General features: G+C 39.6%; 1 protein-coding gene across 2 annotated transcripts in view; it reads left to right on the top strand.

Annotated features, from left to right (window-relative positions):
* Window positions 1–3: 3 nt before the first annotated feature.
* LOC148052413 (uncharacterized) overlaps window positions 4–15,052 on the top strand; it is a 33,655-nt gene continuing 18,606 nt past the window's right edge. The window contains exons 1-5 of one of the 2 annotated variants that reach the window (XM_087732980.1): window positions 4–24; window positions 155–297; window positions 6,580–6,682; window positions 12,230–12,297; window positions 13,596–13,703. In XM_087732980.1, coding sequence (XP_087589106.1) covers window positions 6,667–6,682; window positions 12,230–12,297; window positions 13,596–13,703 — 192 coding nt within the window. In that variant the 5' untranslated portion in view covers window positions 4–24; window positions 155–297; window positions 6,580–6,666. Of the gene's footprint in view, window positions 25–154; window positions 298–6,579; window positions 6,683–12,229; window positions 12,298–13,595; window positions 13,704–15,052 lie in introns of those variants that run through there. The other variant, XR_015698947.1, reaches the window with a different exon arrangement.

Here is a 15,052-nt window from a genome sequence, read left to right as displayed (position 1 = left end):
GTCGGTCGGTCCGTTGGTCGGTCGGTCAGTCAGTCAGCGGGCGGAGCGGGGAGATCCGCTGGCGGAGCGGGAAGGGGCTCGCTGCAGCGCGCCGGGGGAGGGTGGTGGTGGCGGCGGGGCCGGTAGCGACTGACCGGGTGCGCTGTTCCCGCAGGTGGAGACAGCGTTGAACTCCCCGCAGCTCCCGACTGAGGAGGCAGCGCCGAGAAAACAGGCTGCGACGCGTGGGGGCATCGTGTAAGTCAGGCGAAAAGCAGGAAGGGAGTGACCAAAGGAAGCAAATTAACTACACGAGGGGTTAGTATTAGATTGACTGCTGTCCCATCTCGCTCTGCTGGAAACCGCCGTCGCCTTAGTCAGCCCTCATCCAGGTCGCCCTGTCGCTATTCCTTTTTCTTCGTTTTGTCATGGTTGTTCATCATAGACTTTTTAAGTTACTGCTGTAGACCCAGAGTTCTTCCCTATGAGGATGGTGAGGCACTGGCACAGGCTGCCCAGAGGAGCTGTGGACGCCCCATCCCCGGCAGTGTTCGAGGCCAGGCTGGATGGGGCTTTGAGCAGCCTGGTCTGGTGGTGGGTGTCCCTGCCCGTGGCAGGGGGCTGGAACCAGATGATCTTTAAGGTCCCTTCCAACCCAAACCATTCTAGGGTTCTATGAAAGTTTCCTTCAGCCAATTTTACTTTCCATGGTATTTCACTTAGAATTTTTCTCACTTGTATGTGTCTCAAGTTTTTGTTGTTGTTTTTGGAATTTTATCATTGCTTTTGTTGACTTGTTTGTTTGTTTGTTTGTTTGTTTTTTAGCTGAGTTTCCTACGGAATCCAAGGTTATGCATTCAACTCGTGTTTTGAGGTATTCCTTCCTGTGACTGAGAACTTTTGAACCCCCCCAGGTGCTGCTGGCCACATTTGACAGAGGGCTAGAGATTGCAGACATAATTCTCTGCTCTAAGTTTAGTGAAAATCAGTTTCTGGGTAGAGAAGTACCTCAGTTGGTAGTACCTCAGTTGAGGGAAAGGCTCTAGTAGGAGTTTGAACGTTGGCAGACAGGAGAGAATCTCAGTGCTACAGGACATCTCATTTGGAGTTCACACCCCCTCAGAACCAGAGCCAGTCACTTACTGGCTGTGTATTCCATGGAAACGTCCTCTAATACACATGTAGGTGAAGGAAAAGTCTATTTTAGTCAATGGAGTTAACACCGACTTAAGTGGTACAGAGGTAAAATTTCATTTATGGTACCAGGTATCATATTGCAGCATCTCTTTTTTTGCTATCTTAGTGATAATATGTATTTCATATGTGTGTGTGTTTTGCTATGTTATTTTGCTGTGCCTTCTAACTACTTCTAATGAAAATAATGAAGTTAGTGTAAAGTTGGGCGTGACTTTGTATCCTGACTGAAGAAAGCATTCTCTTCTGAGACAAAAACTAGTCATCAGTTTCTCTTGGAGTTTTTAAGTGGTACTGCAGCAGAACTTGGTTTTAACTGTCGATGATACGAAGTTCAACTATGGATTTGTGGTCCAAATTTTAGACTGATGTCTAATGTTGTAATAGTTATGAACAACCTCCATACTGTTGTGTGAATATATGTAACTGTGCATTTGTCTACTAGGCTTCTATGACCAACGTCTGGGCAAAAAGCCTCTAAATTATACATTTTTGCTCTCTAGAGAAGGCTTTAAGGTTTTTTGTTCAGGGGATGATCAGGAGATGCACAAGTATTTGAAAAAAACTTTACCTCTACAGTTAATCCTTATTTGTTGGGGGAAGCCGTAGTGAAATACAGAAGCTGAAATACATCAGAGATGATAGGAGACTTTTTTGAGTCACAAAAATAAATGTCCTATGTAGGAATAGCATCACCCAAGATAAATGTCTGATTACAATAATCTTACAATGAAATATAAGAACTGGAAGTAGATATAGCTAATCTGGAATTATTTATTTGATAAACACCTTCACAGTTTCATTTTCAGTATTTAAAATTAAAAACTCAATTAAGGAATTATCTTTTAATGTTTACCATCTATGTTGTAAACTATGTTGTGGATGAAGAAGTCTTCATTGCAAATTTTGTCATTTTCTTGAATCTGTCAGTGATTATAATCTTTTGTACTAAGATAATGGTACCTTCAGGTCCCTAGGCATTGTGTAAGATGATGGGCAGGTAGAGTAGAAGGTAGCTCATTCTTACTCTGTCCCTACCCAGACAAGTCAAGAAAGGCATGTGTGTGTGTGCATTTGTGTGCCTACGCATGCATGTGTGCTGGGGAGGGAGAACAGAAAGCCGTATTAGAGTACTACCAACGCTTGCTATTTTATTGTGTTGCAGTACTTGGTGCCTTAAAAAGACAGCTACGAAAGCATTGCTCACAGTTCCCTGACTCATGCAAGGGTGACCCCTGCCTGAGTCAGAAAGCAAAATCTGCATATATTGTGATGAGACGGTGTTAATTTTATCTGCAAGCAGTTGCTGAAACCATAACACACAATGCAACAGAGATTTTTCTAGAATGCTGCAAACATGTTCTGCTTTGCTGTGCCAAAGCATTTCATCACAAAAAATAGCTCTTTTAGAGATTCTGAAAGCAAAACATGAAAGAAGAAAAAATTGTTAGTCTCATGATTTATTCGGGATTGTCTTATTCTTGGATTTCAACAATTAAAAACAAAAGGAGGCAGAAAATGTAAAAATAGGATGTGATTAAGTGGAATCAGAAGATGGGGGAAATGAAATAGAAAAAGCAGAAGAGAACATGGAATAAGAAACCAGTAGGGATTTACAGCACTACAGATACCTTATGGATGACTACTGTTGGCTTGGATTTTTAGAGCACAAAAAGTTAAAGGACATCCAGTGTAAACCAGATCTATTTGATATTTTAGTTCTGTATGTATGAGGCAGGAAATAGCTTTGAAATGCAGCGATTTCCTCCCTAGAAAAGCAACTTACTTTGCCAATATTAAAGTCAATAGTACTGCATGTCTCTGCCAATAAGTATTTAGCTTGAAATGGATGACGACAATTTTGTTTGAGGAAAGAAATTCTTTCAGATAAAGTGATCTGAAGGAGAAATAATGTTGTGGTTTAACCCCAGCCGGCAGCTAAGCCCCACCCAGCCGCTTGCTCACTCCCCCTGGGTGGGATGGGGGAGAGAATCAGAAGGGTAAAAGTGAGAACACTCACGGGTTGAGATAAAGACAGTTTAATAGGTAAAGAAAAAGCTGCACATGCAAGCAAAGCAAAACAAGGAATTCATTCAATGATGCGGGATGTCCCTTTGGTCAGTTGGGGTCCGCTGCCCCGGCTGTGTCCCCTCCCAGCGCCTTGTGCCCCCCAGCCTGCTCGCTGGCGGGGTGGGGAGCAGAAAAGGCCTTGACGCTGGGTAAGCCCTGCTCAGCAGTAACTAACACATCCCGGAATTATCGACACTGTTTTCAGCACAAATCCAAAACATAGCACCATAGCAGCTACTATGAAGAAAATTATCTCTGTCCCAGCCAAAGCCAGCACAGATAACAAACTTTCTGAACTATTTGTTCAGTAGTAAGGGTTTTTCATATTAATGTTACTCTGCCTTAGCAGAGAAGTATTGATTTTTCAGTTTATTTACGTGCACTTGGGTATGGTACCCTTATATCAGAGCTGAATGATTCAGGAGCTTTTCCTTAAGATAATTAATACAACATTTATTTTCTCTGCTGCTAATAGCAATGACAAATGAACCAAAGTCATTATCTCTTTACACTGGTTAGATATTAGAAGTTTCTTTTTTCTATTTGCATGCTAGTCACTATCAGATATTGTCCACAGGTTTCAGTCCTGGAAGTCGAAGCATGCAAGAGCAAATCCATTAAATCCTTATCTCATTCCTTCTCCCAGCAGCAGCACAGTTCTCAGGCAGACATTGTAAAAGAGCGATGAACTGACGTATTTCATTATTGACATATTTTGGAACGTTGTGTGGTGATTCCCATCCATGGTGCTTTCATTTCAAATTTAAGGCCCTGTTAGAGCTTATCTACTCAGATCAGACATAGCCCTCACCAGTGGACACTTTTTGTAGGTAGCTGTTATTTTAATGTGCTGACACAGCCTACTTTACTTTTTTGGGAGTGGACCTAGAATTCACATAGGAAAATGAGGTATCTTAGAGATGCTGCTGAATCTGCTAGCAGGATAAGGAAGAAATAGATGTGAAGAAAAGCGAGAGTGAGAAAATTAAAATAAATAAAGCACAGAGAGCAGAAGAATCTGGAAAACCCATGACAGCCTGCTTACCTTTCTGCAGCTTGCACCTCCTGCATGCAGGTTCAGTGTCAAACTCTTCTCCGTTACTCTGTCCCCTCAGTACCCTCAATTCAAACTTGGAGTTTGGCAGTTGAACTGTTGGGATTCTTTTGATACCATGACATCTAATAATTATATATATTGGCTTTATGTTTCTGCTTAAAATACTAGCTGTTAGTGAGGTAGCCATCTCTACCCATTGTCTACAACCATACTTCAGTATCAAAACCTAGTCCTTCCCGGCTTTAGTTAAAAACAAAACAATATTCCTACTAAGGCATAAAAGCCATAGCAGTTCTCATCCATGCTTCCTGCAATATCTTCCACAACCTCTATAAAACTGATTGAAAGAAGGCAATTCTGAACAGGTTTAGATTTGTATCTGTTGGTTTGAATGTTTAAGCTTGGATTTTCAGAGAGTTGTCTAAAAGACAACTCCTTCACTGCCTTTAAAATCCGGACTTTAGGTGATCTAGGTGGAGTCTATGCTGTTAATGCTAAAACTATAGCGGCAAGCAGAGCCATTGACCCATGCTAAATTAGTCCCATAGTATGGAAATGGAAGTGCAAAAATGAAAACCACTTTGCGCAATCTGATAATGAGCGTGAATCATGAAATGTACGGAACATAAAAGAAACTGATTTTTACCATACAAATCGCAGAGATGGTGGTTCATAACTTGCCACATAAGGCAGTCAGGTAATACGGATTTGGTGTGCTTCCTAAAGCATTAATAATAAAAAAGTTTGTACATCTGTTCCAGAAATTCTTGTGAAAATTGTGGGAACTTGGTTTAAACAAGAAATAGTGAGTTGATATTGTGGATTTCTTACAATACTAAATATAATTCACCATTTCTTTTTTGTTTTTCTTCCACCCTCTTTCTCTTTACTTCAGTACCTCTGTCACTTGTTATTTAGTTAAACCAGAAGCTGTTGTGCATGGCAATCATATCTGCGTAGTACTTATCAGAGCACCTTGTTCTTGACAGGTAGTCCTTGGCACTATTAAAATAGCACAACATCAGCATAGATTTGTAAATCTGATTTTATTTAATGCTTTAATTTATTTAGATTTTTTTCTGTTGGACATTATTAGGCTGGTTTGTCTGGGTGGGAGGAATGAGTGAGAGAATCATTCTTCTGTGACCATGGGATAATGCGGTTGAAATCTCTTCCTTTTCCTGCCATTCTCAGTCCTTTTTCCATTGAAGTCCTGATCACATAAATATCGGACTTCAGAGATGTTAATCTGATACGGAGGATAGATTTCTTTTAATGGTAGTAGTCTGTGAATGACTGAATGAGGAATGGAATTTATACTGTAATGGTTCTATGTATTTTTAGAATGTGGGTTTTTTTCATAACGGAGGCAGATGTGGGAAAGCCTGAGGGCAGACACAGGATTTTAACTGTGATAAAGAGACAGGAGTCATCATAGGAAATTTTTTTGAGCAGCGCTCTCAGTGCTCTGGAACACTTTCACATTTCATGACAAATCCTCCTTTAGAATCTACATTCTATAGGCAAGTTATTACCTGATTGCAAAGTTTGAAAAGTCACTTGGCAGAATCAAGAATCAACATGTTTCCAAGCAGACTGTCTGATTACTTGATCTAATCTAGCTAATTGCTATTAGCATAATTATAGACCAGGCATAGTCCGAGCACTTCAGCACACAGACATCTGGAATATCTTCCCCATGTATCATGTTTTAATTCATATCTCTGTGTTGTTAAACCTATTGCTCCCGACTCTGCAGTATTTTCCCTTGTCCACCTTATCTCCAGTATTGTTCATTTTCAAATGTCAGAATTACTAATTTGTGGCTACTGATATAAACTGATACTGTTTTTATGTCTGGTAATTGAATGGTGAAATACTATTGCTGTTTTCTTAAGCTCAGTTACGGATAAGCAATACATCTTTCAATTGAGTCAATATAGCTATTTTTAGATGCCGCAGGAGCATGATGGAGACAACAAATATTCTGGTGCAGGTATATGACTTTTTTTTTATTAATACATGCTTTAAAAATTGGTTTTTTCCTCTGTCCTGGGTTTTTATTGTCTGTTTATAGTCGTTCAGCATAAAGTTAATAATGTTGCGAAGAACATTATTGTTAGGTATCTAAAGCACGGAGATGACCGATTAGTGAAGGCAGAGATATGTTCAGTGATTTTTAGATTGATATAATTGTTCACTAGTGCATGCATTATGCATCTGACAAAATCTGTAGGAAATCTGGTTTCACATCTGTAAAGCTTACCTGTTTCTTCTAGGAAACCTGAGAAGTTCAAGTTCTGGTTCTGATCTGGATGCCAGTTGTTTAACAGACTACAAGAGAAAAAGAAGTGTCCAGGCACTGTATGATAGTGCTAGAAGGTAAAGGGTAATGTCATTAAGGAGAAGATATACCTTACTGGCTAATTTTTGGTTATAGAATCAAACTTTTTTGACAGAATGACTAGAAAGATATACCTTTGTCATCACGTGTTTTATCCGCCTAAGTGTCCTTGTTAAAAAAAAAAAACATCATGGGGTAGTGGAATAAGTGAATCGATATTAAAGAATTAAATTGCAACACACTGAGCTGTATGGAAGCCCTTACGCAGATTTCACTATTTCTGTCATATCGTAACAGCAACACTTGTTTCTTCAAAGGTTAAACTCGAGAATTCACTGTATTTTATTGCTGTTGATCATGGCTTTGGACCTTCACCCTCAGAAAACAGCTTAATGGTGGGAAGCAAAGTAAAGCAAAATATTTTTTAGTATCTTGCAGGTTTTACATGTCATGTGATATTGAACTCCTTGGAGCTAGCCAACTACAAATTACTTGTCATCATACCTGTTTTTCTGAACAAGTATACAAAAGCAATTTTTTGTATTAGAGCGCCTAGCCACTAGAGGGCACGTGATATTAAGTAATTGAATAGTAATTCTGTACCATACATAACTTCATGCTAGACCCAGTTGTAAACAAGAAATTTACTTTTTTCACGGTGGGTAGAAACTGATTCAAATTCTCCAGTAATTGCCGCTGGAGTAGCAGCTTTCTGAAACAGTAGTGATTACAGTATACTCCTTGGAAGCATATCAATAAGCTGGAAAATAGAGGGAGAGAACTGTGAATTGCCCCTGCTCTTGTTTGGCTGGGTATCATTTATAGCAGGGTTGGGATAACATTGTAGTAGTATAGAGCTAAAATGTAATTGCTGTATTTACATAGAGGAATAAAAACAAAAGTTAAACAAGAGGAAAATGTTATAATTTGTAGTCTTTGCAGAATGTCATAAAAAATATACAAGGGTGCTAAAATTGAATAATCAGAATTAGTTTTAGTATACCCATTTTATACCCATTTTTCTTCTGTTTGTGTTGTTAACGATAGTTATGGAGATATTCATCTTGCAAGCTAGATTACAGTCTTCCCTTCTTTGAATGTGTGGGTCAAGGGTGAGGATAAGTAAACTGCAAGCCTTCTCTTTAGTTGCTACCCGATTAGCTTTTTCAAAGGCAATGTTGTGCAGACAGAGTGGGTTAGTCCTTCTGTCTTGTGAGGTGCCAATCACTCGGAAGAAAACGAGGAGGAAACAGAGACACAAGGATTCCTCTCTTTCCCCCACCAGACTACACAATAGGATCAGCATGTATGGGGCAGTAATACGTATTATGCTATATAAATAATATGTGTTGCAGACTGTGGAAATGGAAGCCTTGGGGAAGCATGTCCTTGTGATCCTGTTTACGTGCTGCTTGGAGAGTGCAGGAAGTGACCTGTCTGTACTGTGTTGCCAGGGAAACAAAAGTATTTCATATTCTCATAAATGTGACTGTATACAGAAACGTAACTGCCGCTAGATGGTGGTGATGAAGCAGAGGATTTTAGCATTTGTAGGACCAACAGAGCTGGCAAGCTGAAATGAGCTTGCCCAGCTCTTCGTATCTCCTCTTAACACATAGGCTTTGTAAACTACACAACTTACACCCCTGTGCATCGCTAGGACAGTTTCATGCTATTTGAAGAGAAATCTTCATCTTAGTATGTTTGTCCCCGTAGCAGGATAGCAGCTATAGTGCTATAGGGACGGTTTGTCCCTATAGCCCTGTAATTTACAGCCAGTTTGTCCCTCTAGCACTATGGCAGGATAGTGCTACTTCCACAACACTACCTGTGCCATTGGACCAAACAGGCTTTGTGGTCTTACTGGTTAACTGCCACCATATCTAGCACACTAATTTAAAACCACTTAGATTAGGGAAGATAATCACTAAGGCAAAGAAAATCTCATGGCAGCTAGATCTGCAAAAAAATATATGGAGACACCTAGTGAGCATTTTCAGCGTGACTTGCTTTTTTGTGCAATGTGTTAAGTCAGTAGGCCCTGTTGAAGACTATATTCTTAGGTTTCAAGTTTGGTTTCAATATGGGTCATTTTCAACCTCGTTCAAACAAACGGACTTAGAAGCTTACTTGTGCTATATGGGAAAAGTTTAAAAAAGCAGTGGAGAGTGGTTTTGCTTAGTCCTTTTTAGAAGCTTCATTGTCAAAATTCGTAACTGGTGAACAGTCAAACAGGATGGATGTTGCAGAGAGTTGCAGTCATGTGAAAGGGTTAGGGTTATAACAGAATTTGGTTTGTAGCCCTTAGTATGTCAGGCATGAACAGGGGTTAACATACCTATAAAATTTAAAATATTAAATAAATATTTTCATATATGACTTTAAGAACCAGCTGGAAATTACCCCATTAAATATCCTGCTGCTTGTGTTATTCTTTTACACGTAGTTCATATAAAGTAGAACAGACTACGAGGTGATATTTAGTGTAAAAAAATGGTATGTGTAAAGATATTTACTAATAGTTAGGGTGCCCTGAAGTAGTAAGGAGATACGGTGCCTGAGATTATTGGCCTGCTCTAGGACTCAGACTGGTCAACTTCATGGCTAAGGTCAGTGAACCAGCTGACCCTGGCAAGCTGATCCAGGCCTTCGGATGCTGTGGAAGGCTACTGCTGCAGTCTCCCAAAGCGAATGCCTGCTTTGCTTTTTACAGCATTATCGATCTCTATCGGCATGACAAAAAAAAAGTTGAACTTTGTTTCTTCCTGTGGCAGGATAGTGCTCTTTGCACAAACCACCTGCAGGCAGTTGGACCAGACAGCCGTTGTGACCTTGCTTGTTATTAGCTGCTGCCACACCCATTACATTCTTTTATAACCACTTTTCTTCCCTAGACTCACCACAGAAGCAAGAACTTTCTATTTTTGCAATTTAATAGCATACCTTCCCAGTGAACAGTGCCTTACTGTGTACTTTTCCTGGCCTGTGTTCAGAAGGGGTGTGATCAACACCTGAAATTTCATCTGTCCGTGTTAACTAGTCTGCCCTCACTCTGTGGTAGCACTCCACATATCTTTAAATAATGTGTAGGAGTTGAATCAACTTTTCATGTGGTTTGAGCAGAAAGAAATGCTTTGAGCATATAAAGAGAACCCAAACCTTAATATCATGTACGAGTGCCCCTGTTCAACAATGGAATGGGCAGTTAGGTCTGATGGTATCTCTGAAGAAGCTATTGCATTCTCTTTTTAAATCTCCATAAAGTATTCCTGTTCTGATACTTTTTCTTGTCCTCACATCCCCTTCTAGAGCTTGCCTACAAATGTGATTAATTCCTCAATTTTCTTTTTCAACTTCACTCTCCATCTTTTTTTTTAAAACTCACTAGGTTCCAGAGAGAAGGGAAACTGTTGTCGCAATTGTTTGCTTGCATGAGCCAATGTGTCACTGAAGATTTAATGTGCAGATTCATGGTAGTCTCATTGGCAAAGTATTTTAGCAGGGATCGTCATCATCATCATTCTTTGAATTACTAAATCCTTTTGTTATGGGGAAAGAGCCTATTTTAAAACATTTACAGCGACAGACTTCACAGTGGAAGAGCAAATGTTTAGTTTTCTGCTCTGTGTGTAGGCTTAACCCTCCTCCTAATAGTTCCATTGATGGAGCTATGAGTGTCTGCCATTTAATTACCTAGGGTAACGCTGCTGCTGGTGACTGGCAGGTTTTCATTGTTCTTTGCAAGGCCTTCTGTTAACACACTGATGGATCTCTGAGTCCAAAAACGTCCACTGTGTTAGTGATCAGCTCGTGTGGACCGATGGAAGTCTTCCCTAGAAATTTCAGGCGGTCTGCACATGAGCTATGACATGTAAAGCTTTCATGTGGCATGCTGACTTTTTCCCAGCTTATCTTCAGTAACTAATGAAAAAAAAAAAAAGATCCCATGTGTGAAAGTACTGCAGGACTCATTTCAATAGAAATAGGGATAAAAGATGTTCATCTTTTTGTCCATGATACTACTTTTTAATTGTTTTCCAATATTCGTATGAAGCTTTGTATAAATGCATGTTACAGTCTTGATGACATATATGTCCTATCTAGGATATACAGAAGTTGCCTTTAAATTTGCGAGTGTGAGCACAACTAGGAATAACAAGGCGCTCAGTTAACAACTTGAGTATTTACCCAGCTTCTTGGGTAGGTTTTGCAGCCTCCACTTACTTCCATACTACTGAAGCTACACATTTAACAATAATCAAAGTAGACTAAAGCTTTAGTTCCCAAACTGTGCCACTTGGGCCTGAGGGGTTATTGAATTCATATTAAGTGTTTTAGAGAAGTGTGTTATCATTACAGCGTTTCCAGTTACACATATGACAGGACAGATTGACATGCAATACAAGTTACCAACAGATAACTGTAACCCATTTTCCTGCTCCTTCCTTTAGTGCAAGGCACACATACAGCAATCCAATGTGACTGTGTTATAGGTCTGTTGTTTTTAAATCTCCTTTGTATTCTGTAAGCTCCTCTGGCCAGATGATTACTTCCCTGAGTGAAAGCTGAGACATAGTAATATCATTAGATAATTGAAATCAATGTCAGTTAAGGGTTAGTCTGAGCTGAATGTTGTTGTCCAATATGCTTTTTCCTTCTCTCGTGAACTGTAATTATTCTCTTGTGTGGAATATACGAGTAATTCCCCCATTTTGCAGTTCTCCACTGACCTTTGTCAAGTCTTGACCTTTGTCAAGAAACAAATCAACGCTTCCTCACACATCTTCCACTGTGGTGGGCAGTCGTACATGTAGATGACAAGGTGGAGCAAAGCAGAGTGCCAAAACAGTAATAGGTCATGAAGGCTGCATCAAAGTAAGTCTTTCGACTTGCTCTCATTAGAACAGTGTTTTGTTTCTCAGGCACAGGTCCTCGGTCTTTCACATTATGTTTCTGACTCTTGCTTATTTTCCAGTGTTTATACTTCACTTATTTTCACTTTACCTTTTTACTTTTGAAGGATAAGTATGACTAGTATAAATGACGCCCAGTTTTGTCCAGCAAAGAGGAATGTAGACAAATTCTAAATGGGTTGTGTTAGGTTGGAGTATGTAACACATAGGACCTTCTTTCATAGCTTTTATTTCTTTATTTTGTTTATTTAAATTTAGTTTGATACAAATTTGGTTCAGCAGAGCCTGCTGTTCTGTGTTCTAGAGGGATACTTGGATGTATAGCCCATTGTCTACCTGAGGTACATCTATATATGTAGGATGGATGGTATATTATTGTGAATGTACCTTTCCTAACCTTCATTTTAATAGCAAAACAATTGATATTAGAACTTGATATCAACAGCACACGAGGCTTATTTACTATAATAAACTCTATTGGAGAATTTGCACTTAAGCAGAGGGTATAGTGCAGAAATAGCAAGTCAATTTAAAGCAGAAGGAGGCACCCCACTGTTACGTATGAGACTGACTGATATCAGTTAATGCTTTTTAAAGAATAAGTAATGCATTCTAGTTGAGTTTGCTGATATAGTACAAATTTCTTATTTCCTATGTCCATTATTTTTTTAGAAAGCGATGCATCCATATGGAACTCTGCATTTGGTCTCAGTTCAGATGGGAGCCATTGCATGGGAAAGGTGAGCATTCAGTGTGCTCTAAGCCATGGAGGAATGAAAAAATATACTTTTCCAGCTTTTTTTTCTCTTTTAATCAGAAAGTTATACAGAGAATGTAGCTATTCCATAAAAGGGTGTAAAATGAAATTATGCTAAAATCTCACAAAGTATTAAGTTACTTTTTGGGTAAACTTACTAAACATATGCAGAACTTAGAAAACTGTAATGAATCCTTTCCATTGAAACACCCTCCTTGACAACATGCAAGGTTAAGGGAAAAATAAAGTATGACTGGTTTTCTGTAATTCAGCTCTTCATCTGTAGGCGGTTTACTTTCTAAAGCCTTAAAGAGCTGGCTTCTTTCATTGGAAAAATGCATGCGATTGCTTTTCGCCTACCATATATGCTCTAGCTGCTAAAATAGCTGATAGAAAGTCTTTGAGATGTAGCACTATGGGTGCTTGCTTTCCTTGTTTTTGGCACTGCCCATTTTAAAATGCTGCCATAAATGAAATTGTGCTCATGGCAGATTGAAATGGAGGTACACAAGTCTCAGAGAAGTCTCCATGTTTTCTTCTCAAAATTGAGAACACAGGCTTTTGACAGTTAATGTTTACTCTGGGAAATAATCTATTCTAGGTACTTTACTGGAACTTGTACTAGGTTTGTGGAGACACAAACGCAGTCCCACACAGACTTGAGGAAGGGCTTGATGAAGAGACTGTCAGTGCAGTAGCTGAGTAGTTGGTACATGCTCTAAGTCTGTGTGTTACTTCAGTTTTATTTATTTGTTTGTTTGGTTTTAGTAGTATGGTTTCAGAATAGATGTCTGGTGTAGAAAGCGATACAGCTGATGATGGATTTGATTGTCCTACGTGATGTTCACAAAACCCAATCAGAATTGTTTTTCTGGGGTTAACCTAAAAGTCCTCTAGAATGTTCCAGTTACACGTTTTAAGCGTACCTGATTAGGTTTTATGAAAATAGCACATCTAGGATGATTACACTAGCATGTCTAATTATGATGTAATTATCAACTCTACTGTTAATTAAAATGCCGTAAAGAAAGCTAAGTAAATATTAAAAAAAAATTCGATAGCCTGAAAGACCTAATAAGAGCAAAAAGAAAACTCCATATTTTTTGAAAATACATGCATTTTAAACTGATGAATGCCCTGTAAGTGGTATGCATCTAAATATAAAATATTTATAATATCTAATAAAGGCTATCTTTGGATAAGGGACTCACAAAATACCCCTTTGATGCTAATTGTGAGCAAATGAAGAACCTTGCTGCTGATTTCTGCCTTCCTTTGCAGACTCTGACTTCTCCCACCTGTATTATGTGTTTGGAGAGCTGTATCTCTCCATATCCCCTGACAGAAGGCTCTGAACGTTACCCTGCTCCTGATTTAGGCTTCTCTGAGGTAAACCGTCAAGGTCTTCTCCTTAACAAGAAGTAATTACATACTGCAAACAGTGCTTTATGTACACCAGCCTTATATCATGTTTTCATACATTGAGGGCTTGGCTGGGAAAGAAATTGGATTGCTGGCTGTTTTCCTGTCTTACATTTGCCAGACTCAGTGACTGACCATTTATTTCAAATCTCTCTTCATGATTAGAAGTGCTAATCTTTTAAGAACTTGAGTTTTGGATCTAGGCTGTGACAGTATTCAAATCCTAAGCTAATGGTGGGGTGCTCGGAGAATACAGCCAGCAGCATACTTCAGATCAGAATGTCCTGCAGGTTCATGGCTGTGTTTATTTAAGACCACTCACACAGTGACCACCCGATAGAAAGCAGAGACATCTTCTCATGAGAATGTGACAGGAAAAAAATGGAATAATTTTACTGTTGGATGTTACAGGATCCACAACGCAGTATATATGTTGCATTCCCATTGTGTTGAAGGCATGTCTTAGCTTTGGAAAATGCTGTTACGTGCTTCATAGAAAATGGTTGTGATAGGTAGGGAATGTTGCTCAGTACTCACAGCAGGGCCTGAGGCCTCTGCAACAGATTCTTCTGAAAAAGTTGGTCTAAAAGGCATCAGACCTTTTGCTGTAGGTCTAACCTGACAAAAGTCAGCCTTTTCAGGTCTCCCTTTCTGCAGTCATGTTGCCATGCTTACATGTTGCTTGGCAAGAAGGGAGGCAGCGTATCCCCTGTGAATTGTCTTCTGGCGGTCTCCTCTACTGGCATTCAATCACGTGATGATAATTGTACGGACAGATTTCCTGTCAGGCTTCCCACACAAACCAGTAGTGCAGGAGGGGTGCACAGCTGTTAGTTGTTTGTGAACAGATCTGCAGAAACTCAGCGTCAAGAGTGGTTTCTTGATACTAAAAACTATTGCCATGAGCATGGCAAGTTTAGCTGAATAAACTTTGCCATAGGTGAGCAGGTTTAGCCAGCCAGCGCTTATGGTTGTGTTGCTATGGCTATCTCATTTGGCATAGTTCTTATGAGTAAAATGTGGCGTTTGCGTCACTAGCAGATCATTTTGAACATGTACTCTCGTGACGCAGCTTAGCATAGGTTTTGAGAGTATTGAAGCACTTCTTGGAGAAGAAAAAGTAAGGCATGGCTGCCTGTAGGGAATTGCACACGAGTAGCGTGAGTGTTCATATCAATCTACTAACTGAACTGCTTGAGATGCTGCTGCTTGTACAAAGGAAATGTCAACCTTACAGAAGTCATCATAACTCCCCTGCAGTTTAGGGTATACGTAAATGTTGGAATCCAGCTGAGTTTGGGCACTTCTCTTTGGAA

Source organism: Nipponia nippon, unplaced genomic scaffold, assembly GCF_047370975.1.
Source record: "Nipponia nippon isolate SJK-2023a ecotype South Korea unplaced genomic scaffold, ASM4737097v1 scaffold_5, whole genome shotgun sequence".
Classification (NCBI taxonomy): domain Eukaryota; kingdom Metazoa; phylum Chordata; class Aves; order Pelecaniformes; family Threskiornithidae; genus Nipponia; species Nipponia nippon.
This window is presented reverse-complemented; position numbering and strand designations above follow the sequence as displayed.